At 41.5% G+C, this 27,925-nt stretch overlaps 1 protein-coding gene across 3 annotated transcripts; it reads right to left on the minus strand.

Annotated features, from left to right (window-relative positions):
- Positions 1-8,217: 8,217 nt before the first annotated feature.
- On the minus strand, positions 8,218-26,148 carry prelid3a (PRELI domain containing 3A). Of its 3 annotated transcripts, none has more exons than XM_060921320.1 (8): positions 25,962-26,148; positions 24,564-24,732; positions 13,610-13,699; positions 13,273-13,343; positions 12,929-12,955; positions 12,347-12,449; positions 9,598-9,691; positions 8,218-8,623 (listed from the first exon to the last, which is right to left on the minus strand). In XM_060921320.1, the coding sequence occupies exons 1-7, from the start codon at positions 25,991-25,993 to the stop codon at positions 9,632-9,634; spliced, it is 552 nt and encodes a 183-aa protein (XP_060777303.1). In that variant the 5' UTR covers positions 25,994-26,148; the 3' UTR covers positions 8,218-8,623; positions 9,598-9,631. The 3 variants fall into 3 exon arrangements, with proteins under 3 accessions (XP_060777303.1, XP_060777301.1, XP_060777304.1); XM_060921318.1 differs by having other exon boundaries at positions 9,587-9,691; XM_060921321.1 differs by lacking the exon at positions 12,929-12,955 and having other exon boundaries at positions 9,587-9,691.
- Positions 26,149-27,925: the final 1,777 nt, after the last annotated feature.

Raw genomic sequence — 27,925 nt, forward strand, 5'->3', positions numbered from 1 at the left:
GAGTAACACATCTTCAAATCCATCCATATTATCATAGCATTACATGATGGAAATGCTTGCTGTACATCACCAGCCATAGGATATGGAGCAGTTAGATCAGCCATTGTGCTGTATACTCTGGCAGGCTTATGTTTACAATCAGTCATAGTGTTTATTTCAGTCAATGTTTTCATTACAGAAGAATCCAGTCGGAAGGACCCAGTAGAACCCACAACCCCTTTTATCACTTGCACAGAACTTTAAAAACTAACCTGAGGATGCTTGTATGGTAAAAGAGTCAGACACTTTAGTCTTCCAGACATGTACAACCCCAATTCCAAAAATGTTGGGACGCTGTGTAAACTGTAAATAAAAACAGAATGAGAATTCGCAAATCATGAAAACCCTGTAGTTCATTGAAAATAGTACAAAGACAACATATCAAGTGTTGAAACTGAGAATTTGTATTGTTTTTTGAAAAATATATGCTCATTTTGAATTTGATATCAGCAACACATTTCAGAAAAGTTGAGACAGGGGCGTGTTTACTACTGTGTTGCATCACCTCTACTTTTAACAACACTCTGTAAACGTTTGGGAACTGAGGAGACCAATTGCTGTAGATCTGAAAGAGAAATGTTGTCCCGTTCTTTTCTGATATACAATTTCAGCTGCTCAACAGTTCGGGGTCTCCTTTGTTGTATTTTGCACTTCATAATGCGCCAAATTTTTTAACTGGGAGACAGGTCTGGACTGCAGCAGGCCAGTTTAGCACCCAGACTCTCTTACTACGGAGCCATGCAGTTGTAATATGTGCAGAAAGTGGTTTGTCGTAATCTTGCTGAAAGAAGGAAGGCCTTCCCTGCAAAAGATTTAGTCTGGATGGCAGCATATTGCTCTGAAACGTGTATATATCATTCAGCATTAATGATGCCTTCCCAGATGTACAAGCTACCCATGTCATGTGCACTAATGCCCCCTCATACCATCACAGATGCTGCTTTTGAACTGTGCACTGATAACAAGCCGGATGGTCCCTCTCCTGCCTGGAGGACGTGGTGTCCGTGATTTTTAAAAAGAATTTCTACTTTTGATTCGTCAGACCTCGGGACAGTTTTTCACTTCACCTCAGTCCATCATAAAAGAGCTCGGGCCCAGAGAAGGGGGCAGTGTTTCTGGATATTGTTTATATCTGGTTTTAACTTGCATTTGTGGATGCAGTAATGAAGTGTTTTCACAGACAATGGTTTTCTGAAGTGTTCCTGAGCCCATACAGTGATTTCCACTAAAAACACGTGTCTGCTTTTAATGCAGTGTCTCCTGAGGGCTTGAAGATCACAGGCATTCAGTGTCAATTTTCAGTCTTGTCTCTTGCATACAGAGATTTCTCCAGATTCTCTGAATCTTTTAATGATATTATGGACCATAGATGATGCGATCCACAAATTCTTTGTGGTTTTACATTGAGGAACGTTATTCTTAAATTGTTGCGCTGTTTGCCCATGCAGTCTTTCACAGAGCGGTGAACCCCACCCCATCTTTACTTCTGAGAGACTCCGCCTCTCTGGGATGCTCTTTTTATACACAATCATCTTACTGACCTGTTGCCAATTAACCAAATTATTATTATTATTTTTTACCATTATGCAACTTTTTCAGTCTTTTGTTGCCCCTGTCCCAACTTTTTTGAAACTTATTGCTGACATCAAATTCAAAATGAGCATATATTTTTTCAAAAAACAATAAAATTTCTCGCTTTCAACATTTGATATGTTGTCTTTGTACTATTTTCAAAGAAATATAGAGTTTCCATGATTTGTAGATTATCTCATTCTGTTTTTATTCATGCTTTACACAGCGTCCCAACTTTTTTGGAATTGGGGTTGTAAAATGATAAATGTTTAGAATCTAATGATAAAATTATTGGTGAAGTTTTGGTACAAAGTACAATTTTGTGGATAACAAAATCTGCCATGGCATCAGTAGCATTCAGAGATATCATGCATCATGAAACAATTTACAAAAAGACAGACTCTTTCCTGTTAGAAGCAAAATCTGACTAGAATGGCACAAAGTAGAGTGCATACCTCCACCAAGCTACATATTATCAACATCAAAATCAAATCCCTCGAACCTAGGATCATACTAAAGCTGTCCACCAAATTTCATCCAAATCCATTCACTACTTTTTGAGTTACATTGGGAACAGTCAAACAAACTGAGGCAAAAACATAACCTTCTCTAACACAGTTGGTGGAGGTAAAAATACACTATATGGCCTACAGTATGTAGACATCTGACCATCAAACCCATATGTGGTTCTTCATCAATCTCTTGCCACAAAGTCAGCAAAACAGAATTGTATAGAATGCCTTTGTATGCTGGAGCATTACAGATTCCTTTTACAGGCACTAAAGAGCCAAAATCTGTTCCAGTATGACAACGCCCCTGTGCACAAAGTGCTCTATGAAGACATTGTTTGCCAAGGTTGGAGGGGAAGAACTCCAGTGTCCTGCATTGAGCCTGGACCTCAATCCTGACTGAAGTCAACATTTAGGAAGCACTTGAAAGCTGACTGCACCCCAGGCCTCTTCACCCAACATCAACCTGACTTCACCTAATGCCCTTGTGTCTGAATGATCACAAATCCCTACAACCACACTCCAAAACCTAATGGAAAGCCTTCCCAGAATTGTCAACAACAGCAAAGTGGGAACTATATCTAGAATGGGATGTTCAACAAGCACATATGGATGGATGTAAAGCCTCATTCACAACCCGCCGTAAGTGTTTTGGACATGCACGGGTCGCACGGTTTGGTAGCTCGCAGCCTTGCCGCAGGATCGCGGTGAACCCGGGGGAAAGTTTGGGGGAGGAATACAGGCAAAGTACTTGTCAAGTACAGGTTGCACACCTGACTTCCTTGAGGTGTGGGAAAAATTGCGCCGTTAGCCCGTGGAAAGCATATATCTGACGCACGTGATCAGTGTGTGGTCAGTGGGTGTGGAGTGTGTGAGACTTGCATTTTACCAATTTCCTGCACTCTGAGCTCGGGCCACACTTGTGAAACATGTGTGATGCATGTGATTAGCACGTTACAATCACTCATAACTTGCGTGTGATGCAAGCCAGAAGTGGGTATAAAACCAGCGTGTCTGCAGCATTCTTCAGCTATCTTTCGACTGAAGAACATTGGATATTTTGTAGGAAAAATTAAAAAATTTTCAGTTTAAAGTTTAGAAAATGGGACCCAAGAAGAAGCGAGCAAAAGTGAAGTAACCCAGCCTGAAACAGCAGAGGGGGAGGAGGAAGAAGAATTTGATGATGATGGTAGCAGCACCAGCGAGCCCTGCATGGACCGGGAGAAGTATGTCTTTAGGCCGGCAGAAGGCACAGCACCTCGCCAGAGGTATTTTCACAGGTAAATACACATGCTTTAAATATTCATTTAAGTATCTATAGGCTTATGCAATTAATATTATATATGCTGATTTTCATGTATGTTTCAACTAACAACGCCCAGAAGTGAGGACCTTGCAATCCCATCATCACTGTCAGGCCATTGTGCCATGCTCAGTGATGAGGACAAGGACATCCCGACACCCCGTCCCACCACTCAGCAGGAGTAGGAGCAGGACAGCAGCTCGGAGTCAAAGTGTGTTTCAGTGCTCAAACTGTTGGGCTATTTAGTTGGGATTTTTTACAATGTAATAAAATGCGTTATTCCCTTAGACTCATGTTTTATTATTTGATGTTTGCATGGTAAATTAAACACGTACTCAAATAAAAACAGCAAATGAGGTGGTCTTCTTCCTTTCTACAATGCTACACGATCGGTTCCTTGGTTCCTCCCCCAATATATATACCCAGAGTCTTGCCCCTCGTGTCGCATGCAGGTCATGTGCGCTGCATGCAGGTCGCCACACACAGGGGTAAAAAGTGAGATGTACTTCTGTCTTGAGTGCCGCACAAATAGCAAGTGTGGAATACTTGTGTAGTACTTCTGAGGCACGTCACTCATACAGTGACCGTGCGTCACTCATGAGTCTTACTGTCATTGCAAAAAGCCCCTACTAGCCGCACTGCTGACTTGGTTCAGGTGTACAAAAGGAGTACGGGTCCCGTACGTAGTGTATGCGTTCTTGGTTTGTCACAAGACCCGTAGAATTTGCATGTGCAGGACCAAAAGTCTCCATGGGCAGTCTGTGACCTTCTACGACGCTGAACACACGCAAGACTCAAGTACGGTTTTGCCAATTTTTTTTACTGTAGACCACCCATAGCAGCACGTACGGCGGGTTGCGAGTGAGGCTTAATGGAGTGTGCACAAAGCATGCCTACTTTAATTTAATTTATTGGCCAAATTTTTGGTGGCAATGTGCATTTTAAAAGTTACTAGCGGTCCTTTATGAAAGCTCAAGTGTAATTTGCAGGGTTTCCTTTGTATGCTGTATTAATATGGATATGATAAAGACCTTGATAAGCTGATTGCTGTGATACAACAGTTTGGCAACTGAAAATGGAGTGGAAATATTTGCAGTCATTTACAGTGCAACATAGTTGGAAAACTTTTCAGTTGGATTCCTAAACGATTTATTTTACATACTTTTATACAATATTTGAGGTTATCAGCACAACTGTAAACAGCCTTGGGATGTCCCTGCTCAAGTAAAACACCCAGTATAAAAGTATAACAAATTAATAAACAAATACATAAATACGCCTTTTTAATATTTCTGATGCTGCCAAGTCTGAAATACAATCTACACCAGAACCATGAGTCATTTTAACATAGAACAAGGAGACATACGGTATCTATACAGATTCACTTCCACATCCCATTAGGACACTGAGAAAAGAGTGTTTAGCAAAAACAAAACAAAAAGTTTCAAGCATACATTTTAGCACCAAATATGAACCATCACATCAGAGACTTAACGTTGCTCCTTCTTTTAACTACTAGGCCTGTCACAATTATAATAACATTTTGGCTGACAATTCACTGCCATACAAATGACTGCAGCATTTTATTGACACAGAACACACCAGAACATCTGTGTAGAATGCAAAGGAAATACATACCATTCATAAACCTAAAATCGAATAAATCCTCATGCTGAAGTGCTGAGCTTCTAGCCAGAGCAGCGTCACAATTACAGAATATAGTTACAGTTTATTAACCAAAGCTACTGATCAAGACTAGAGACTTGTGCAGGTCTGAGCTCAGCCTTCGTCTGATTGGGAAATAGAAAAAATAGCCAGCTCAGAAATATGTCGATGCCAAGATTTGAACCGATGTTGCAAAACCTTTTTCTTTCCTGAACAGCACTCTAGACCACTTGGCCACACATTACAAACTGAGGTTATGTAACATGGCACTTACATAGTCAGTACGCAGTGGCAGTACACCACAACTGTGGAATCGCTACCTGAGGCTAGCACAACAATTACATCCTTAAACACACTCGAACTCAGTTAAACATACACATACAGACAGGTGCCTCTATCGGCTTCAGCCAAAGGCTGAGCCAAAAAGTGATTAAAGCTATACGGCCTTTCGATTTTATAAAAATCGGTGAAATTTAGCTCCCTCTGAAATTTGGTCATTATGATATGTTTATTTCTGTAATATCTTAAAAAAAAAAACAGGCCACTCTGTGGCTGGGAAGTTGTTTGATTTGAGGGGATTCCATAGCAAATAATGTGCATGAAATTGCTCGCTTCAAGCAGACAGACAATGTCTATGTGCGCATGCGCAGCTTTACCTGTTTCTACTTCTTTTGGGTTTTACAGCAGCTGGCATCCAGCGTTTCATTACTGCCATCTCCAGGTTTACCTTAGACCGTGCACTGACAGTTACATCATTCTGTCACTAAACAAACAGCTGATCACACCAAGGTGCTCGCTGACCGCCAAGATTTATTAGTTTGGTCCTGCATTTCCTTCCCTTTGCAACATAACATCTTTTTTTCACGCTTTCCATTACTGTAGTCGGTCTTTCACGTTTCATTTGCGTCCTCCATTTTTCTCTCCTGTTTCAAATTTGTATCCCACAATGCCTTGCGCAAACAGGTAAGGCCCACCATATGATGCATGACATAGTATCTTGAATTGGATCATGGTGAAGCAGGAAAAAATAGTGGAGAATTTAGGGCCATGCGGCCCTAAATTCATTCATTGTTCTATTAAAAAAAATAATAATAATAAAATTGAAGTCTGTGATTCGAATTCAATAGCTTTTGGTCCACTAAACAGAAATAACTGGGTGTCGGGGAAAATTCTTTTTATGACCTGAACTTGAAAAATCCGAAATGCAGTCTACCTTTAAAATACATGTTGGCACAACATTTTGATGATAACGACAAACTAATAGAAAAGGAATGTTAATTCTTAATACATGTGTAAACTGTGATATCACCTCAATCCCAATCAGCTTGAATAACTGTGACAGGCCTACTAGTGACTAACAATACATTTTCATTTATACAAATTATTACATTATAGGATTATTTCTTTTCATGCAATTTCCCATAAAGTATAATAAAATAAATTAGATCTGTAAAAAAAAAAACACATGATGAATGAACATATACAGTACCAGTCAAAAGTTTGGATACACTTTGTAATTAAATGTTTTTTGTTTAGTTTTTAATTAAAAGTCACTTCACGTCTTAAAGTAATGACAGATGTCGTTTCTCTTTACTTAGTTGAGCGGTTCTTGACATAATATGGATTACTACAGTTGTGGAATAGGGCTATTTACTGTGTTTTTATTATTTAATATTTACTGTTTGATGATTTCAAACACATTAAGGCAAGAAATTGCATTAATTAACTTTTGACAAGGCACAGCTCTTAACTGAAAAGCATTCCAGGTGACTACCTCATGAAGCTGGTTAAGATAATGGCAAGTGTGTAAAGCGTCATCAAGGTAAACGGTGGCTACTTTGAAGAATCTAAAATATGAAACATTTTGTTTTTTTTAACACTTTTTTTTTGTTTACCACATAATATATCCATATATACTCCAGATGTTGTTTCATAGTTTTGATGTCTTCAGGATTGTTCTACAAATGTAGAAAATAGTCAACATACAGAAAAACCTATGAATGAGTAGAGTAGGGGTGTACAAATTTATGACTGGTACTGTATTAGGCAAATTTAAACAGTATGATTCTGAGCATAAGGACTACAAGGAGATGATGCGTTTTCTTTTCATAGCACAAAAAAATATGTTTGCTGAAAATGTCACACGTGTTATACGTTTTTCAAAAAGGTTATGTGGTAATTGTGCACTGGCACTAGGGGTGGGATGATGTAATACATCATATACACCGATCAGCCATAACATTATGACCACTGACAGGTGAAGTGAATAACATTGATTATTTCATTACAGTGGTACCTGTCAAGGGATGGGATATACAGTATTAGGCAGCAAAAGAACAGTCAGTTCTTGAAGTTGATGTGTTGGAAGCAGGAAAAATTGGAAAACTTAAGTGATTGACTTTGACAAGGGCCAAATTGTGATGGCGAGATGACTGGGTCTGAGCATCTCCAAAATGGCACATCTTGTGGGGTGTTCCCAGTATGCAGTGGTTAGTACTGTACCTACCAAAAGTGGTCCAAGGAAGGATAATCAGTGAACTAGTGACAGGCTCATGGGTGTCGAAGGCTCACTGATTCATATGGGGCACGAAGGCTAGCCTATATATGGTCCAGTCCCACCGAAAAGCTACTGTAGCACAAACTGCTGAAAAAGTGAATGCTGGCAAAAATAGAAAGATGTCATTTAACGTGACCCAGTCATCTAGCCATCACAATTTAGCCCTTGTCGAAGTTGCTCAGATCCTTACACTTGCCCATTTTTCCTGCTTCCAGCACATCAACTTCAAAACCTGACCGTTCTCTTGCTGACTAATATATCCTACCCCTGTAAGACAGGTGCCATTGTAATGAGATAAATAACGTAATTCACGTTACCTGTCAGTGTTTTTAATTTTATAGCTGATCAGTGTATATACAAAATTGAGGGAAAACAGCAATAAAGAATCTGATCAGTATAACATCGCACTACACTGGCACAAACAATTGTTACATGACAAAAATAACCCTAAAGCTATTTTAGCTTGTGCAATAACAAGTTTCTTCACCAAAAATAAATAAAACACTTTGCATCTGAACCTATATTAGTAACAAAAAGCACAAAAAAAAATGTGTAAACATTTCAGGTGAATTGAATTCTTAAGTTAACAATAAATATTTTTAATTAAAAAAGAAAGAAAAAAATACTTAAGGACTAAGAACACTGTAAACATGCTTCCTGTAACAGAGACAACATCTAATTTAAACAATAACCCAAACATATGCCCAAAGGTTTTTAAAAGGAGGTAGTGAGAGCATTTGAAGTGCATATTGATATTCAATATATTATTCCATAATGCAGCAGTGACTTCAACTAGTATGTATTACCTTTAAAATGCAGGTTTATGCAGTTTAGGAGATTTTCACCGTGGTGCTTCAAATGTTCTCTCGGTAAAAGAAGCACACACTTACTGTACAGTACACAGAGAGGTATAAACTCGAATGAGTCAGGTGTGGCTCCAGTGCAAGTGCTGACCATCTCACACTTTACTATTTCGCCCTGAAATTTCACAACAGATACAGATACAGACTGTAAGATACTGTAGAATTCTGGGCCTTGGGATACAATGTGAAGAGCACACACACATTTGACTGGAACTGTGTTCTATGTTCTGATGTAACATAAAATAGAGCTTTTTTCAGTAAACACTCAAGGTGGGTTTGGTGTAAAAAGAAGGATGGCTATAATGAAAAGAACCCGATCCCAACTGTAAAATATGGTGCGTTTTCTGGTGATGTTTTGGGGTTGTTTTTCCTCCAGAGGCCTGGAAACCTTGTTAGGGTACATGGCATCATGGACTCCATGAAATATCAGGACATTTTAAATCAAAATCTGGCTTCCTCTGGCAGGAAACTAAAACTGGGTCGTCATTGGATCTTCCAGCAGGGCAATGATCCGAATCATATGGCCGAATCAACACAAAAATAGTTCAAGCTTCTGCCGTGGCCACCTCAGTCCCCTGACCTGAACCCCATTGAAAATCTGTGGGGTGAGCTGAAGAGGAGAGAGGGGCTCGGACCCTGGATGATGTGGAGAGATTGTGTAAAGAGGAATGGTCTCAGAGGCCCTGCTCTGTATCTCCAAGCTTATAAAATGTTACAGGAGAGACTCGGTGCTGTTTTTCTGGCAAAGGAAGGGAGGTTGTAATAAATGCAGAGCAGGGGTGCCAATAATAGTGGCATGTGGGTTTTTTTTGTTGAAAATAATTTTCTTGATGAGGGATTTGTTTTTCTCTGAATAAATTGATTTCAATTAAAAGGTTGGATTTTTCTCACTTTTTCAGTGTGAGATGAAGCGACTTCACCTAAAGGTGGATTGTTTCTAACCCTTTTTACTAATCTTTAACGGGTAGGAGGGATAATCATGGAGGACACTGTCGCATAAACTATAGCAGTATAGTAGTAGTATACTGCATATGCTCATATAAACACATGCACATTTTTCATTTTGAAATAAATTTACCATTTCGTTACCGAGATGGTCGAGGTTATTGCAGTTCAGCACATGTCACAATGGTATGTTCTCCCGTTCTGTGTTCTTAATTATCCACTCAATTGCATCCCATCCCTAGAGAGAACAAACACACACCAGATGCAAAGTTTATTTAAAATAAATGAGGAATATCTTGGAATGTATATATGATCATAAGCCTGATGACTCTTTAATTATCATGTATTGCAATAAACCTGAGATTTTCAAAATGCAAAATACTGTCTTTTGTTCCATTTGAACTTCAGCAGAAATAACACGCAAGTCATGATCACCATCTTTGAACTATACTTATTAACTGCAGGGAGTTTCACTTCCTCTTTAGGCGTTCTGATTCACACCTTTTTTTTTTAAATATACAAATTAAAAATCTGATTGACTTGGAAAGTCTGCGAGTTGAAAGTAATCTGGGCAAATTACTCTACATGAGCTAAACAACTTAGCCTTCATTCTTGAAATTTTGGACCTGGCAATCCAGAACTATGTGATTCTGGAAAGCACAGAAAAAAAAAAACCTGCCGAATGCCTGATCAACACTTCAGCTTGTTTTGTCATTGTATATACAGTATAAAATACAGATTGTAAATGCGAAATAAATATTTATTTTATCCTTAAAGATTATTTTACAGTTTTAAAAGAAACTTTTCTGCATTTATAATTAAGCTATTTTATCAACTTTGGAAAAGAAGAGCTCAGTAATAATAAAACAAGAGTGCTCTGAGAGCACAATATCTCCCGCTGGAAACTCTGCCGTAACTCTGGTAAAATGCAGCTGAATTGAACGAAATTGCAATGTGCGTATTACCGACATATAACAAAGAATTCTGTCAAGTTTTGTGAATTTCCTCCAAAAACTGTGAGAGGAGTTGATTTCAGAAGGTGAGTACCCTTCCTGTTAATGTAAACCTGCAGACCAAAAGCACATCCGTCTTCCATCATATTATACCTGTGTGTAAAGCTATCTTAGTCTACGTAACGATAATATACTGTATCTGAAATTGTTTGTCTATATTCTCTTGGGTTATTAATACCGGCCTATACTGTAAATACTAAATACATAAATACTGAACAAATCCTTTGGAAGACTTCACATAGAAAATAGGATTATTCTTTCATAATAATAAAGCACATAATATTCAGCTTTAAAACGTAATGTTTACCTCATGTGCTGAATCATCTCACTAGTGTGTAATCTCTCCAAAGAAAACCACATTGTTTACAGAGTAAATTCCTCAATTGCTTCAATTTGCTGATTGTGTAATCCAGGCAAACGAGAACTAGTTCAGAGCTACCCCTTTATAAACCCATGTCATCATGTGATGTGATGTGATGTATTGAGTAGGGTATTCCAGTGAAACGTAGCAAGTCAGAAATCGACTTAGAAAGCAACAAATACAGTGGCTTGCATAAATATTAGTTCCCACCCCCAACCTTGAACTTTTCCACATTTTGAAGGGTTACAATGTGGAACTGAAACAGATTAGAGTGAGTCTGGGTGCATGAGCGTGCCATGAATCTACACAAAATCTACACAAAATAGTCCACACTATTGAAGTATGGGAAAAAATCTATATTGGTTACATAGGTATCCAAACTGTTGTGAAATCCCTAAATTAGTTCTGGTACAATCAATTGCCATCAGAAGTAACACAACTGGTTGAATGCAGTTCACCTAGGAGGCACATGGTCTCAGTATAAATACGCTTCTTCCTGGAAGACCCCACAGCCAACGTAACAAACAGCATCATGAAGACCAAGGAGCTGTTGAAATAAGTTCTATTAAAAAGCATTAAATCAGTGTTTGGTTATAAAAAATATCCTAAACACCTTTCAGAGCACAATTAAATCCTTCGTTACAAAATGGAAAGAATGTGGTGAAACCCAACTCTGGCCATCCAGCAAAAGTTATCAAGTAAGAAATTGAAGAAGTAACAAATAGGCAAAGGGTAACTCTAAAGGAGCTGGAGTGATCCACAGCTCAGATAGGAGAAGCTGTTCACTAGCTAACCACAGACCAAACACTCCACCAAACTGGGTTTTGTGGAAGCGCAGAAAGGGGAAGAACCATTAATGAAAACAAATCCATTTAAAAAAATCTTTTTTTATAGAAAAAAAAAACTTCTCTAAAAATATTACACTTTTGGCACAAAGCTCTACATTTAGCCAAAACCAAACACTGCTCATCACACTGAAAAACACCCAAACACTGCTCATTATCTATACAGTGAAGCATGGTGGTGGTAGACTGGAGTGGAGTTTTACCTTACCAACAGAACTGCCAAAGCTATAGTGCGGTGGTTCAAAACCAATAACCTGTATGTGTTAGAATGATCACCACAGGTTGATCAATTTTGCCAAGAAGAATAGGCTAGAAATATCAGTATGCAGCTGTGTAAAACTGATAGAGACACATCCCAGAAGACTCGCAGTTGCACTTAGAGTCAAAGGTGGTTCTACCAATCATTGACCTGGGGGAGTGAATATTTATGCCACCAACAAATGTCTTTTTTTGTGTGTTTGTTTAATTCGCCATTGTATCTTTAAATGTTGTATACTGTATAAATCAAATGGTTAAAAAAAAATTCCAATTTACTCTATTTCAATTTCAGGTTGTAACCCTACAAAATTTGGAAAAGTTCAAGGAGGTGAATATTTATGGAAGGCACTGTATCTCTGCACTTCTCTTCATTATACTTCTCTTTATTTTAATTTTTAAATGAATAGCAGAATTACCTTTCTTGCATTAGCAGTCATAGTCAGAGCCATCAATCCCTCAAGGTAGCTGCTCAAACTGAGTCCTTTCACAGTGATTATTGCTTCTTGGGTTAAGATGGTGCTGTTGTAAAAGGCACATTTTGTAATCATACTGATCAATGCTGTGAAAATTCAAATGAAGCCAAATAATATACTTTATTCTATCCACATTCACTGCATATGAGGAATCGCGTGCTCTGATTGGCTACTACTAGGCTCATATACCGTGAGTACAGAAAAACAAAATGGTGCTGCTGAACCAACCGAGGACGAACTAAAAACTCGACTCGAAAACAAAACCCACAAAAAAAAAAGCAACAAATTATGGAATGAAAGTATTTGATGGCAGGAACATCATTTTTTTATTTTTCAATAATTATTATTACAGCATTTTTCACAAATTGCTACTGTCATTTCACCGGTTTGTTTACGTTTTTCATCTTCAAGCATTAAAATTTGTTGAATTTTTTTCGACTGGTTCAAAAGCTCAAAGAAGTTTGAAAATTACAGAACTGAAATGTCCAAGGAAGAATTAAATAAATGTCTAAAGCTATTCCATACCTCGGCACAACAGCAAGACGGCACTTTCTACAAAAAAAAAACAACACTAAAGTCAATTCGTGCAGCCATTGATAGGTTTTTAAGAAGTCTGCCTAAGCGGAAATGATTTTATTGGATGTTTTGTATAAAGTTCTTATTTATTAAATTTGCAAAAAAACAAAACAAAAAAAACAAAAATGCTCTGTTTCTCAAAATCCAGTGACTGAGTGGAATAACTGTTTCATTATATCCACAATCTCATCGTACTCGCCTCATCGGCTATTAGCTGATGTATGACTCAATTTCGTGGAATAATTGTTAAATATACAAATACAAAAGAATAATAACCAAATGCTTCAACTTACAGGTCTGGGTTTTCAGGATGTGGTCTGTAAATTAGTCTCTCATCAACAGATACTAAATTTGTGAGGGTTATCTAAAAAGATCAACCAAAATGATTGTTAATGTCTCACACAAGCTATCTATTCGACTCAAAACTGCTCAGGAAGTGACATATTTGCACTTTAAAAGGGTCCGCAACTAGACAAGAACATACAAGACAGAGGTTGCTAGTGTGTGTTAGGCCACAGGGATGAGGGAAGCAAGATTTATTTCTGTCTGCAAGTACATTTTACATATAATAAACAATAAGGATCAATAGAGTACTCTCATATGCAAGAAGAAGAAAAATAGAGTACTCACGTTTGTTGAGCAAAGCTCCATTTTTTTCTCTTTAGAATCAACAATGGAATGCTCTTTAATATAAGTAGTAGTTCGACTTGTCCCCAGTATCTACAAAAAGACAATTTTAAAGATAACTATTTACTTTAAAGTGATTATGTATGTATCTTAAAATTCAATACCTCTATACTCTCCCTCACTCACACACCAGCCCCCTCCATAAGTATTGGAACAGGCATTGCTTTCAGTCCTTCATATTTACACCTAGACATTTTAAACAACTTAGAACATGGCACCTTTTGTTAGAACTCACCCATTTGTCATGTGATCAAAAATACTGAAACATGTGCCTGACAAGTGTTTATTGTTTCCTAGTTGTGCCCTGTTAGATTAATTGCTTACACAATTCTCTGCATGCTCTGAAAGTCTATTCTTGGTTTGAGGCCTGGGTTGACTGTGAAGACTGCATCTGAAGTTAAAAAGGATAAACCAATATGAAGACCAGCGAGCTGTCTTTGGGAGAAAAGCAAGCCATTTTGTAGCTGAGAAAAGAACTGATCAGAACAATTGTGAAAGCATTAGGCACAGCCAATACAACAACTGAAAAAGTGCAGTACAAGCATCACAGAAGAAGAATGCAATAATTTGGTGAGGTCAGTTGGTCACTAGCTTAATGCAGTTATTGCAAGCAAGAGATATGCAACCAAATATTAAGTGTTACTTAAAGATTGTCTGTTCCAATACTTTTGCTCACCAAACTATTGGGTGGTCTGCGCCATGTTCTAAGTTACTTAACACAACTAGATGTAAATATCTGATCTGTTATCTTGTATTCATCTTTTGATCTCAAATCCAAATGTCTTCAATGCATAGCAAAAAAAAGAATTGGTCTTGGGATTTTTACACATAATAGTCTGTAGACTTTACAGTCTTTAAGGCTGAAACACCTTGTTGAGGCAAGAGATCAGAAGAGAATCACCAGACTGGTCTGAGCTGACAGGAAGTCGATAGGAACTCAAACAAGAATTCTTTACAACCATGGTGAGCAGAAAAGCAGCTCAGAACACATCTCAGAACATGCATCAAACCTTGAGGTGGAGGAGCTACAACAGCAGAAGACCACATCAGGTACCACTCCTGTCAATGGTACAAACTCATTAAAACTGGACAGCTGAAGCCTGGAAAAATGGTTGTAAAGCGTGATAGTAACTCATATTATATCCTTCCTGGCAGCTCGAACCAATCTGGCCATTTTTCTCTGACCTCTCTTATCAGTAAGACATTTCTATCCACAGAACTGTCGCTCACTCAATGTTTTTTGTTTTTCACACCATTCTGTGTGAGCTCTACTGGCTGTTGTGTGTGAAATTTATACATGATCGGCAGTTTGTGAAATACTTAAACCTCGACAACAAACATCTGACAACACCAGCCATGGCACAATTAAAGTCACACCTTTTCTTTATTCTGATGTTTGATGTGAACTGAAGCTCTTGACCTGTAGCTACATGATTTTATGCTTTGTGCTGCTGCCATATGATTGACTGATTAGATAATTGCATGAATGTGCAAGTGCTCTTATTAAAGAGTATGGTGAGCATATATACACCCATGCACAGTGGTATCCAAAAGTCCACTAAGACCATGAGTGAAAATGCTTCTATTTTGCAGTCTTTTCTAATTTAATACAACAATTTCCATTACAAATTATATTATTCACAGCAACTTAGAATATCTGAAATATTTACATGAGTTTCACTGTTCTTCGTATTTGGTTTTGAAACATTTATATAAACTTTATTCCCTTCGGACACAAGGAAAAATGCTATGGAACGTTATGCTATGGAACGTCATGTGTACAATTGTACACATTATGTCCAAAGGAGTTATATAAACATATAAATATTTTTTTAAACATATATTAAGGACAAAACAGACATCATTCAAAATGCCTCTGTAAATCATCAGGCAGCTCTGGCACGGGCCACAGTGAATGAAATAACTTGACCTAAAAAATCAAAACAAGGAATAATCAAGGCAAAGAGTCCCCAAGTGAGGGTCAAATGATGGAAAGATCACTTTTCAAACTTACTAGGGCAGCCACTAAACATCACAGACAAACCAATTATACAGGTAGCCAAAGAATGCTCACCCAATAACTCAGATAATTTTACCAAAGAGGAACTTGTTGATTGTATCAAGACTTTCAAGAATGGCAATGCGCCAGGCCTTGATAACATTTCAATTGAAGTATGGAAAACAGAGGCTTTGATTGACCCACTTCTAGAGGTCTGCAATAGAAAACTTCACAAGGATAAACTTAAGATCTGGGTGAAAAGTGGTCTTCCAGTTGCAAAGAAAGTGATCTCGGTATTACCAAGAACTATCGCGGAAAATGCTGCTTCTACGAATAAGGCCATTGTTGAAACTCCATTCCGTTTTCTTCCGCTTATCCGAAGTCGGGTCACAGTGGCAGCAGGCTAAGCAGGGTATTCCAAGTGTCCCTCTCCCCAGAAATGCTTTCCAGTTCCTCCTGGGGGATCCCAAGGTGCTCCCAGGCCAGATGAGATATATAATCTATATATAATATATAATCTCTTCAGCGTGTTCTGGGTCTCTTCCCAGTTGGACGTGCCTGGAAACCCTCCAAAGGAATGTGCCCAGGAGGCATCCTAATCAGATGCCCGAACCACCTCAGCTGACTCCTTTCAATATGAAGGAGCAGCAGCTTTACTCCGAGATCCCTCCAGATGTCTGAGCACCTCATCCTAAGAGTGAGTCCAGCCACCCTACGGAGAAAGTGCATTTCAGCCACTTGAATCCGCAATCTCATCCTTTCAGTCACTACCCAAAGCTCATGACCATAGGTGAGGGTTGGAACGTAGATTGACTGGTAAATCAAAAGCTTTGCCTTCCAGCTCAGCTCCCTCTTCACCACGACAGGCCAGTACAACGCCCACATTACTACTGACGCCACCCCAATCCGCCTGTCCATCTCACGTGCCATTTTACCATCACTCATGAACAGGACCCCGAGATACTTGAACTCCTTCACTTGGGGCAGCCACTCACTCCCAACCCGGAGGGAGCACTCCACCGTGTTCCGTAATGTTGAAACTTTGTTGCGAGTTAAACAGAATGGCTTTCGTCCTGGTAGGTCAACTGTTTTGCAAATCCTAACACTGAGAAGACTCATTGAGGGCATTTGAGATCAAAATCTGAAAGCAGTTCTAACGTCTGTCGACTTTAGCAAAGTGTGTGACTCAATACACAGAAAAAAGCTGATGAAGATAGTCAAGGCGTATGGTGTTCCAGAAAAAATAGTTGGCGCAATCAATGTTTTATATGAAGACACAGTAGCTCAAGTTCTGTCATCTGACGGGGACACGGAATTCTTCGAGATACTTGCTGCTGTATTGCAAGGAGATACCTTAGCTCCTTTCCTCTTCATTATAGCACTTGACTATGCAATAAGAATCGCTACTGACAAACCTGAAGACCCCGGATTCATGCTTAACCCAAGACAAAGTAGCAGACATCCCACAGAGATCTTGACAGATACTGACTCTGCTGATGATATTGCGCTGACTTCTCATACCATTGCTGAAGTGCAGTGTGGCAGCAGGGGTGTGGCCAAGCAGCAATCTGTGAATGGAGGACGGGGTTGGGGAAGGTAAGTGACTAAAGTCATTCCACCTGCTGTCAATTAATGTGTGTGTGTGTGTGTGTGTGTGTGTATTTGTTTGTTTGTTACAGGGATGGAGCATAAAAGGAGAGAGAGAGCACAGAAAAGGGTCTCTCTCCCCGACCACAACACGTGTGAGTGAGTGAAAGAAAGAAAGAAAGAAAGAAAGAAAGAAAGAAAGAAAGAAAGAAAGAAAGAAAGAAAGAAAGAAAGAAAGAAAGAAAGAAAGAAAGCTGAAAAGCTCAATAAAGTGTTTGTGTGTAAACATCAACTCTCGCCTGCTGTGCTTCTGTGCTCCACTCACATCAGGAACTGTTACAGTGGTGCGAAAACCCGGGACACAGAAGGGAACCACCCCATGGAGTCCTCCCCATTTGAAGAGCTCATCCTTGCCCTCACTACCACCCAGAAGAACCAGCATCAAGTGCTGATCACCCTCCGAAAGGAACAGGAGCAACGCTATGAAGCCTTGATGCTGGCCCAGCAGGAAGATCGCCAGGCGTTCCAGCACTTGCACGCATCAGCAGGGGCGTCGACCACTGCTGCTGGCACCCTCATGAAGATGGGATTGCAGGATGATCCAGAAGCGTTCCTCGCCCTCTTCGAGCAAGCAGCCGAGGCGTGGGGGTGGCCGCTGGAGCAGCGCGCCTCCTCCCACTCCTGACTGGTGAGACGCAGCTCGCAGCGCAGCAGCTCCCTGCTGACAGCCCACTGGTGTATGCTGACCTGAGGAAAGCCATCCTGCAGCGGCTCGGCCACTCCCCGGAGCAACATCGCCAGCGATTCCGGACACTGGCATTGGAGGAAGTCGGCCGGCTGTTTGCATTCGGCCAGCAACTCCGGGACGCCTGCCGGGGGTGGCTGAGGGCGGAAGACCGCGACGCCAATGAGATCATCGATCTGGTGGCACTGGAACAGTTTATCTCTTGACGTCTGGAAGGAACGGCAGAATGGGTCCAGTGTCATCGCCCGGTGTTGCTGGAATGAGCCATCAAGCTGGCGGAGGACCATCTGGAGGCGGCTCCAATGGCAGATAGATGAGGTGTCTCCCCTCACTTCTCTTCTCTCTCTCTCCCTCTCTTTTCTCCCCCGTCTCTTGTCCCCCTCCTCACCCCGTTCCCCTGCCACGGAGGCAGCAGCTGGCTCCTCCCCAGCCGGCCCGTCATGCCCGTGGTGTCCTCCCATCTCCCTCTTCCGTGTCTGTGTTGTCTCCCCCTCAGGTGAGGGACACCCATAACACCAGTGCAGAGGGAAAGCCTGGGCTGGTGTGCTGGCGCGGCGGGGAATTGGAGCATCTTCAGGAGTCAGAGCTCCGCAAAGGAGGTGGGAACTGTAATCCAGATCCCTGATACGCTAGAAACCGACCCCGATCGGGCTGGAACATATCGCATACCAGTAAGTATTCAAGGGGATACATATCACGCTTTGGTGGATTCCCATTGTAATCAGACCTCAATTCACCAACGCCTGGTGCAAGGTGAGGCACTGGGGAGAGCACAAGCAGTGAAAATGTGTGCGTGTGCACAGGGATGGTCACAATTATTCCTTAGTGTCTGTCCATATTCTATTCCGGGGCCAAATGCATAAAGGCGGCAGTTAGTCCTCGTCTCACCCACTCATTGATTTTGGGTACTGATTGGCCAGGGTTTAAAAAAGTGATGGAATATTTAACACGTAGTGGGTCCTGCACTAGTAGGTCACAGGAAGATCCTGGTGTGGCATTGACTGGAGAAGCTGTCACAGAGCTGTCTACGTCAACACTGCGTCAGAGTGAGGAGCAGCCCGCTCCTCCTCCCTCTCTTGGGGAGGAAATCCCTTGGGGATTTCCCGTTAGAACAGTCACGAGATGAGACTCTGCGGCAGGCATTTGACCAAGTGAGAGTAATCGATGGCCAAACTCTTCAGACAAGTGCAGCACCGACCTTCCCTTATTTTGCTATTATTAAAGATAGATTATACCGAGTGATGCAGCACGCTCAAACTAATGAACGAATAAGCCAGTCGTTAATCCCAAAGAGCCGTAGGGAACTCGTATTCCATGCGGCTCACTTTAATCCCACTTTAATCACTTAGGGCAAGATAAAACACTAGCCCGAATAATGGCCCGGTTCTATTGGCCAGGGATTCGCGGGGATGTCCGTTGGTGGTGTGCGGCATGCCGTGAATGTCAATTAGTAAATCCCGCAGCCATTCCAAAAGCGCCGTTGCACCCTCTTCCTCTAATCGAGTTCCCGTTTGAGCAAATTGGGATGGATCTCGTCAGGCCATTAGATCGGTCAGCACAGGGATATCGCTTTATTTTAGCTCTGGTGGACTATGCAACGCGATATCTGGAAGCAGTGCCTCTCCGCAATATCTCAGCAAGCAGTATTGCGGAAGCACTCTTCTGCTTTATCTCTCGGGTCAGGATTCTGAAAGAAATCCTGACAGATCAAGGCACTTCGTTTATGTCACGCACACTGTGCGAACTGTATGGGTTACTGGGGATTAAGTCTATCCACACCAGTGTCTATCACCCACAAACGGATGGCTTAGTAGAGCGATTTAACCAATCAAGAATATAATCCGGAAATTCGTAAGTGAAGATGCGCGTAATTGGGATAAGTGGCTCGAGCCCCTGTTATTCGCAGTATGAGAGGTCCCGCAAGCCTCCACAGGGGTTTCTCCCTTTGAAATATTATATGGGCGTAAGCTGCATGGCATTCTGGATGCGCTATGGGAAAACTGGGAAGAGGGACCTTCACCTAGTAAAAACGTCCCCATGGCGTTGGCGTCGGTAGTTCCAGAGAAGGCGGAGCTGGGGCTGGAGGTGAAAAAGATAACATCTTGGACCACTCCGGTCCCTTGTGGAGACCACCTCTCACCGGCCCAACTCATGGAGGTAGCCAAGTTGCAAGAGGAATTTTCCGATGTGTTCTCGCCCCTTCCTGGTCGTACCCACCTTATAGAACACTACATTGAAACGCCCCCAGGGGTTGTAGTGCATAGCCGCCCTTACCGCTTGCCCGAACACAAGAAAAAAGTGGTTCGGGACGAACTCAAGGCCATGCTCGAAATGGGCATAATCAAGGAGTCCCACAGTGACTGGAGCAGCCCAGTGGTCCTGGTTCCCAAGACCGACGGCAGGGGCGATTCTAGCATCTGATCTTTGGGGGTGCTTAGCCCCCAGAGCTGACAGAGGCACCTGGCTTGAACGACAGTGTTTCCACATTTATTCCGCATTTAGACTAGACTTAACTAGACAAGAAGACTAGACTAGACAAGACTAGACTTATGCAATGTTTTAACAGAAGCTGACCCAATAAACTATGATATCTACACATTTACAACCACTGACACAAATATTTACGTTATATTTTTAACTAAACAAGACCTACTACTGCATTTGTAATGTTGGAGCTATTCATTTTGAACAGTGGTAATTGTTAATTAATGTGTTATTGTGTATTGTGTAATAATAGTGTGTATTATTATGATTTTACATTAGTTTACATTAGTAAACACTATGTTACATTAAATAAAATTGACTAACACACAGTGGTCTAGCACCGTAGCACTTGTACAGCTCTGCACAAAAGTATCTTGATATGGATGATAAATGTCGTTTTTATCATTCTGTTCATAGACCAGGGAACATCAATATTGCATTATGCATATTATTGTGTTGTGTTTAACAATTGTAACTCCAGTCCGTACCTTCACATCTCGCTATGCCAGTAATACTCAGGTGCTACTTCGAGTTCCTCATCGGCGTGGAATCCAGTTAAAAAAAACACCATGTCGTAGCAAGCGCTCGCGCGGACAGGCAACCCAATCAGAGGGGACGCAAGGAGGAGAGGGATTTTACTGCTCATAGAACTATCACGTAACAGGTGAATTCAAGAACACACACACGCCCACGCACACATTCATTGCGCAGTGCGCAAGGGCACTTATTTCTGAAAATTACGTCCAAAAGCAGTGTTTTTGAGGGTGCTGAGCTAGGGGGTGCTGAGCTCGTTTTTGGGGGTGCTTGAGCACCCCCAAAAATAGGCTAAACACGCCCCTGACCGACGGGTCGGTCCAGTTCTGTGTGGACTATAGAAAGGTCAACGCAGTGTCTAAATTTGACGCATACCCAATGCCTCGCATTGATGAGTTGCTTGATCGGTTAGGCACTGCTCGCTTTTATTCTACACTGGCTCTAACAAAGGGATATTGGCAGATCCCCTTGACTCCTCTATCCTGAGAGAAAACGTCCTTTTCCACACAGTTTGGTTTACACCAATTTGTCACGCTCCCTTGTGGGTTGTTTGGCACACCTGCTATGTTCCAGCGGCTTATGGACAGGGTCCTCCGCCCTCACGCTGCCTACGCAGCCGCCTATCTAGACGACATAATAATCCACAGTCATGATTGGCTGCGGCACTTGTAACACCTGAGGGCCGTTCTAAAGTCACTAAGGTGAGCGGGCCTCACAGCTAACCTGAAAAAGTGTGCGATTGGGCGGGTGGAAGTACGGTATCTGGGGTTCCACTTGGGCCATGGGAAGGTGCATCCCCAAATTAATAAGACAGCAGCGACTGTGGCCTGCCCGAGGCCCAAGACCAAAAAGGAGGTGAGACAGTTCTTGGGGCTGGCTGGCTATTATCGTAGGTTTCTACCTAATTATTCAGACGTCACCAGCCCGCTAACCGATCTCACTAAAAAAGGGGCTCCAGATCCGGTCCAGTGGACGGAGCAGTGCCAACAGGCCTTCTCTGAGGTAAAAGCTGCACTGTGTGGGGGGCCACTTTTACACTCCCCTGACTTCTGTCTCCCCTTTATTTTGCAGACTGATGCATCAGACAGAGGGCTGGGGGCCGTTTTGTCCCAGGAAGTGGAGGGCAAGGAGCGCCCCATGCTGTACATCAGCTGGAAACTGTTGATGCGCGAAAGCAAGTACAGCACAATTAAGGAGTGTCTTGCCATCAAGTGGGCAGTCCTCGCCCTCCGATACTACCTGCTGGGGCGCCCTTTCCCTCTCTGTTCGGACCATGCGCCCCTCCAGTGGCTCCACCGCATGAAGGATGCCAATGCGCGGATCACCCGTTGGTATCTCGCCCTTCAGCCATTTAAGTTCGAGGTGATCCACAGGCCGGGGGTACAGATGGTGGTGGCAGACTTCCTGTCCTGTCGGGGGGGGGGGGGGGGGGGGGGGGGGAGTCAGCTTCAGGCCGGACAGTTGCCCAGCCTGAGTCGGGCAGTGAAGGTATGTGGCAGCGGGGGCGTGGCCAAGCAGCAGTCTGTGAATGAAGGGCGGGGTCGGGGAAGGTAAGTGGCTAAGTCATTCCACCTGCTGTCAATTAATGTGTGTGTGTGTGTGTGTGTGTGAGAGAGAGTGAGTGTGTGTGTTTGTTACAGGGATGGAGCATAAAAGGAGAGAGAGAGCAGAAAAAAGGGGCTCTCTCCCTGACCACAACGCGTGTGTGAGTGAGTGAGTGAGTGAGTGAGTGAGTGAGTGAGTGAGTGAGTGAGTGAAGATTGAAAGAAAGAAAGCTGAAAAGCTCAATAAAGTGTTTGTGTGTAAACATCAACTCTCGCCTGCCGTGCTTCTGTGCTCCACCCACATCAGGAACTGTTACATGCAGTTACTCCTTCATAAAGTCGAAGAGGCTGCAAAACTTGTGGGTCTTCATGTCAATGATTCGAAGGCAGAATATATGGTATTCAGTTAACCTAAAGGTAATTTAACATCAACGAAAGGCCAGCTATTGAACTGTGTGGAAGACTTCAAGTACCTGGAGTTGTGGATTAGCAGCTCTAATAAAGACAGTGAAGTAAGAATTGCACTAGCATGCGCAGCCATGAATAAACTGTCATTGATATGGAAGTCCAGTCTGAATCGAGCGGTGAAAATCAACTTCTTCAGAGCAGCAGTGGAGAGCATCTTGCTATAGGGAGCCGAAAGCTGGACACCAACAGAAGCTCTAGAGAGAAGGCTCAATGGGACTTATATACAGAAAAATGCTCAGCGTTGTTCGAAATGTATCGTGGCGGCAAAAACTCACAAACAATGCATTATACAAAGATCTACCACCTCTTAATGAAACCATCCGCAAGTGTAGATTGAGATTTGCAGGTCGCTGTCGGAGAAAAAAGGATGAAGTAGTTCACAAACTGGTGCTGTGGGAGCCGACTCATGGAAGGAGAAGTCGTGGCAGACCAAGAAAAAACTACATTAATCAGCTCCAAGAAGATACAAATACGAACAGAAGAAACTTGATGAAAGCGATGGAAGATGATGATGACGATGATGTTTGTCCTTCGGGGTTGAAGATGACCATGACTTCAGTTTGGTGGGTGGCGGTTATGAGTCCAGAGGTGACTGATGAGGCCAATCCAGGCTTTGAAGGTATACCCACATGTCGGGCATGCGTGGGTAGGTGCTGTAGTGAGGGTGGTGATAGTTCGAGCCTTCCACACAGCTCATTTCTTCTGGGCCTCGGCAATATGTTATTTACGACGATGCGCAGTCAATGATTCCAAGTGAGCTCGCTTAGGTAGGTAGTATTTGGTATGTCCCATTTTTTTTATTTAATGACAGTGCGCATCGACTCCACAAGTTTGTGCAAAACTTTATGATCTATTTTTAGATCAAATCCACTGGAGTGTCGTCATATCACATTCAGTATAAAAGTATTCTGTTCACATTTAAAGCACTCCATGGACATGCTCCTCAATATCTAATGGAATTACTTCAACCCTGCTCTCCCATTCACAGTTTCAGATCTTCATCATCTGGTCTGTTGTCCATCCCCAAATTTAAACTAACAACCATGGGTTCCTGGACAGTTAGGGTTGCAGCCCCCAAAATCTTACCTCTTTTCTCTCTGCTATTCCTCCTCCTAATATTTCCTCTCCCGATCACTGACTATTCTATCTTTTTTTTTTAAACTTGTCCGTTATCTTTGTGCTCATGTAAACTGTTGTTTTGTTTTCCATGTCTCCTATCTGTCATGTTTTCTTTTGGTTGATTTACTTCTCCTTTTGTATTGTGCCATTACTTTGTAAAGGGTCCTTGGGTTGGTGAAAGGCGTTATATAAATTAAACTTCTTGCTGTCTGAACATATGTTTCAATAGAAGAGATTAGGCATGAGGAAAACCTGACCTTTTGTATAAAGCAGTTAACAAGGACAACATTACAAATTTGCTTACATTTAAAAAGGGACCTAGAAATAGTGCAGAACCTTGAATATTAAATATTTGGGGCTTACACTATTGGCTTCCAGCTTTTCTGAGGATTTCCATTACAAAATAACTCTACTAACCGCTCGCACCACACTCGGCAGCCCCCACTCAGTGCTCAGCAGTCGATGGCTGTGGAGACGACCATGTTTATCCAAGTTCCTGTCTAAGACGTCCACTCCTACTACACTGGGATTCATGGGATTGGGGTACTTTCTCATCGCCGCTTTGACCACTGTCTCCCAGGGATAGCTGGGAAGAGCAAAGGAAGCAGGTAAGTGACTGCAGTTTTATGTGGATGTTGTATATTCATAATGTTTTGTACGTTCCTGTTTTATCTTGGCTGTAGGTCCTAGAGACATGTTATTTCATCACAGCATATGCAAGTTGAAAGGAACGTGATAATAATAATGGCCTTCTGTAATTTTGTAGAGTGACTAAATTTATGTACCACTTCATGCAAACTTATTGACAAGGTCTTTTGCCCAATAAACTAATGGAATTCCATTTAATTATCATTAAATGGAAGCATTAGCAACTAACAGGACTATTACAACAAAACGGGAAGAATCGAACCACTATTCTTACAACAGAGGGCTACTCTAGTCTTTGATTTCCTCATCACAACCTTTCCGAGAGGTGAAAGTGAAATTACATAACCAAGAAACAAATATGTGTTTCAAGAAAAGTAAAAAGCCAGGATGTCTTGCAATAACACCTCTGTGGAAGCCTGTTTCCACCACTTGAAAAGGAAAAAAAGAGACGTCATATTCACTGTCAGAAATAGGGGACAGAGTAGGAGTCCATTTCTGTCCCCCAAGGTACAATCTATACTAAATGTACCCTCTAGGGCTCATTATTGGACCTCAAAGTAACTATGTGTACATTTTTAGGGCCAAAAAGGTATATACGGTATATGTTCCCAAGCAGTATATAAAGGATACAAATAAATACCTTCGAGGGTACTGCCTAAGTGACAAGCTGCTGTACCCCGAAAAACACAATAATGTACTTTATTTTCTGAGAGCGTAGTATGTAATAATAATGAGAAATTATCAAATAATCGACTTTGTAGATCATAATCAGTATGACTTATGTATAATAATGACTTATGCTGTATTATGCCATGATAATGACTTACTATTGCATAATGAGAAACTTTTCTTAAAATTATGACTTAATATCCTCTCATTATGAGATTGTCATTGTTATGAGACAATACTAAATCATGAGGAGAAACTTTCTCATATTTATTATTATGAGACAGGAAGTGATTATTATAAGATTTCCGGGGGGGAGAGAGAGAGAAAGAAGATGCTAAAGTGAACAAAACTGGATGTTTGCTCAGCCCTAAAAGGGTGTTATATTTTTGTTTATTACAATTAGTTATAAATAATATAATTAATCACAAATAAATGGCCCAATAGCCATGTCAGAAGTGCTCAGGAATATCGTCCCCGGTCTTCCTGCACCTTTACTACCTGAATATATGTTCCGTGCTCCAGATCTTCATTTCTGAAATAGTGTATAAAAAAAAGCCCCTGACAAAAAAAAAGAACCGGACGTTGATTATAAAAAGAAAAACGTCAGATTCAAAATATCTGCTGCTGCTGCTGCTGTTTGTTTATTTATTTGCCGGTCGCATCGTCACAGTATCTTGTGTAACGTCTTCCGTGTAGCTGTCAGAGCGCTTCCGGTTGCCGTGAAACCGACCAATGGCAGCTCGCTTTCGGCCATATGACACTTCGTGTTCTTCTGATGATCAATTATGCGTCTAAAATGCGCATACGTGCGCATACCATAGTAACATGCTCCTGGAGTCCTGTACTGCGCGTTTTAGTTGTCGTCGTTGTTGTTGTATAGTGCTGTGCAAAAGTCTTAGACACATGCAAATGCTGTTGACCAAAAATGGCTTAAAAGTAATGAAAGTACATGTTTCAACATAAAAATTATTATAAACAGTAAGCCATAATAAATGAAACAAAGTCAATATTTGGTATGAGACAGCCCTTTGCTTTAAAAAAAAAAGTAGTCTCAGGTACAATGAGTGCAGTTTTATAAGGAAATGAGCTGTAGGTTTTATTGACCACCTTGCAGAAGCAGCCACAGTTCTTCTGGACACTTTGACTGTCACACTCGCTTCTTAATTTTGCACCAAAACCCAGTAGCCTTCATTGTTTTCTTTCTTTTTTTTTTTTTTTATCTGAAAAGAGGTCTCTTATGTAATATGCTGCTCAGATACAAACTTTTTTCTGTAACATTTAATTTTGTAGGGGCGGCACGGTGGTGTAGTGGTTAGCGCTGTCGCCTCACAGCAAGAAGGTCCTGGGTTCGAGCCCCGGGGCCGGCGAGGGCCTTTCTGTGTGGAGTTTGCATGTTCTCCCCGTGTCCGCGTGGGTTTCCTCCGGGTGCTCCGGTTTCCCCCACAGTCCAAAGACATGCAGGTTAGGTTAACTGGTGACTCTAAATTGACCGTAGGTGTGAATGTGAGTGTGAATGGTTGTCTGTGTCTATGTGTCAGCCCTGTGATGACCTGGCGACTTGTCCAGGGTGTACCCCGCCTTTCGCCCGTAGTCAGCTGGGATAGGCTCCAGCTTGCCTTCCCTGTAGAAGGATAAAGCGGCTAGAGATAATGAGATGAGATGAGATTTAATTTTGTGCTGGAAAACAAACGTTTGGAACTCTAAAATGCTTTTTACTCGATAATGATTTTACTCAAATACTGACTCAATAATGTAGAAGTCATAAAACAGAAATCTATAACAAAGTTTGTATGAGACTTTTGCACAGTACTGTACCCCCACACACACACACACACACACATGCAGTTGTTGTCGTTTTTAAATCTGCTTCATTGACCAGTACATAGCAGTTTCCTTCCAATTTTGTCTTTTAGGCTGACAAAAAAAGGAGACTTTGTCTAATATCGCATATTATTATACATACAAAGCACGTATTCTATTCTCTTCTAGCGGGTTTCATTCATGTGGTTTGATAGCATGCAGTATTGTTGCTTATCCTACGTGTATTACATCACTCTACCCAATGGAGAATGAGCGTTGAATATGGTTTACGATATTGCATGGTTCTCAAGACAACATGACAGCACACATTGGAGGTGATGCGAAACGTATTACATGTAAAACTTCAGCGCTAGTGAGCGACTGTGACAATTTGGAAACAAACATGGCCGCCAGGTTTGCTTCATTAAATACGGGAGATTCTGAGAGAATTTTGAAAAAGAAAGACGCGTTGAACATCCATCCATCCATTATCTGTAACCGCTTATCCTGTGCAGGGTTGCGGGCAAGCTGGAGCTTATCCCAGCTGACTACAGGCGAGAGGCGGGGTACACCCTGGACAAGTCGCCATGTCATCGCAGGGCTGACACATAGAGACAAGAAGAAGAAGACTCTGTTTGTCACATGCACACTCAAGCACAGTG

The sequence above is a fragment of the Neoarius graeffei genome, chromosome 5 (genome assembly GCF_027579695.1).
Source record: "Neoarius graeffei isolate fNeoGra1 chromosome 5, fNeoGra1.pri, whole genome shotgun sequence".
Taxonomy (NCBI): Eukaryota; Metazoa; Chordata; class Actinopteri; order Siluriformes; family Ariidae; genus Neoarius; species Neoarius graeffei.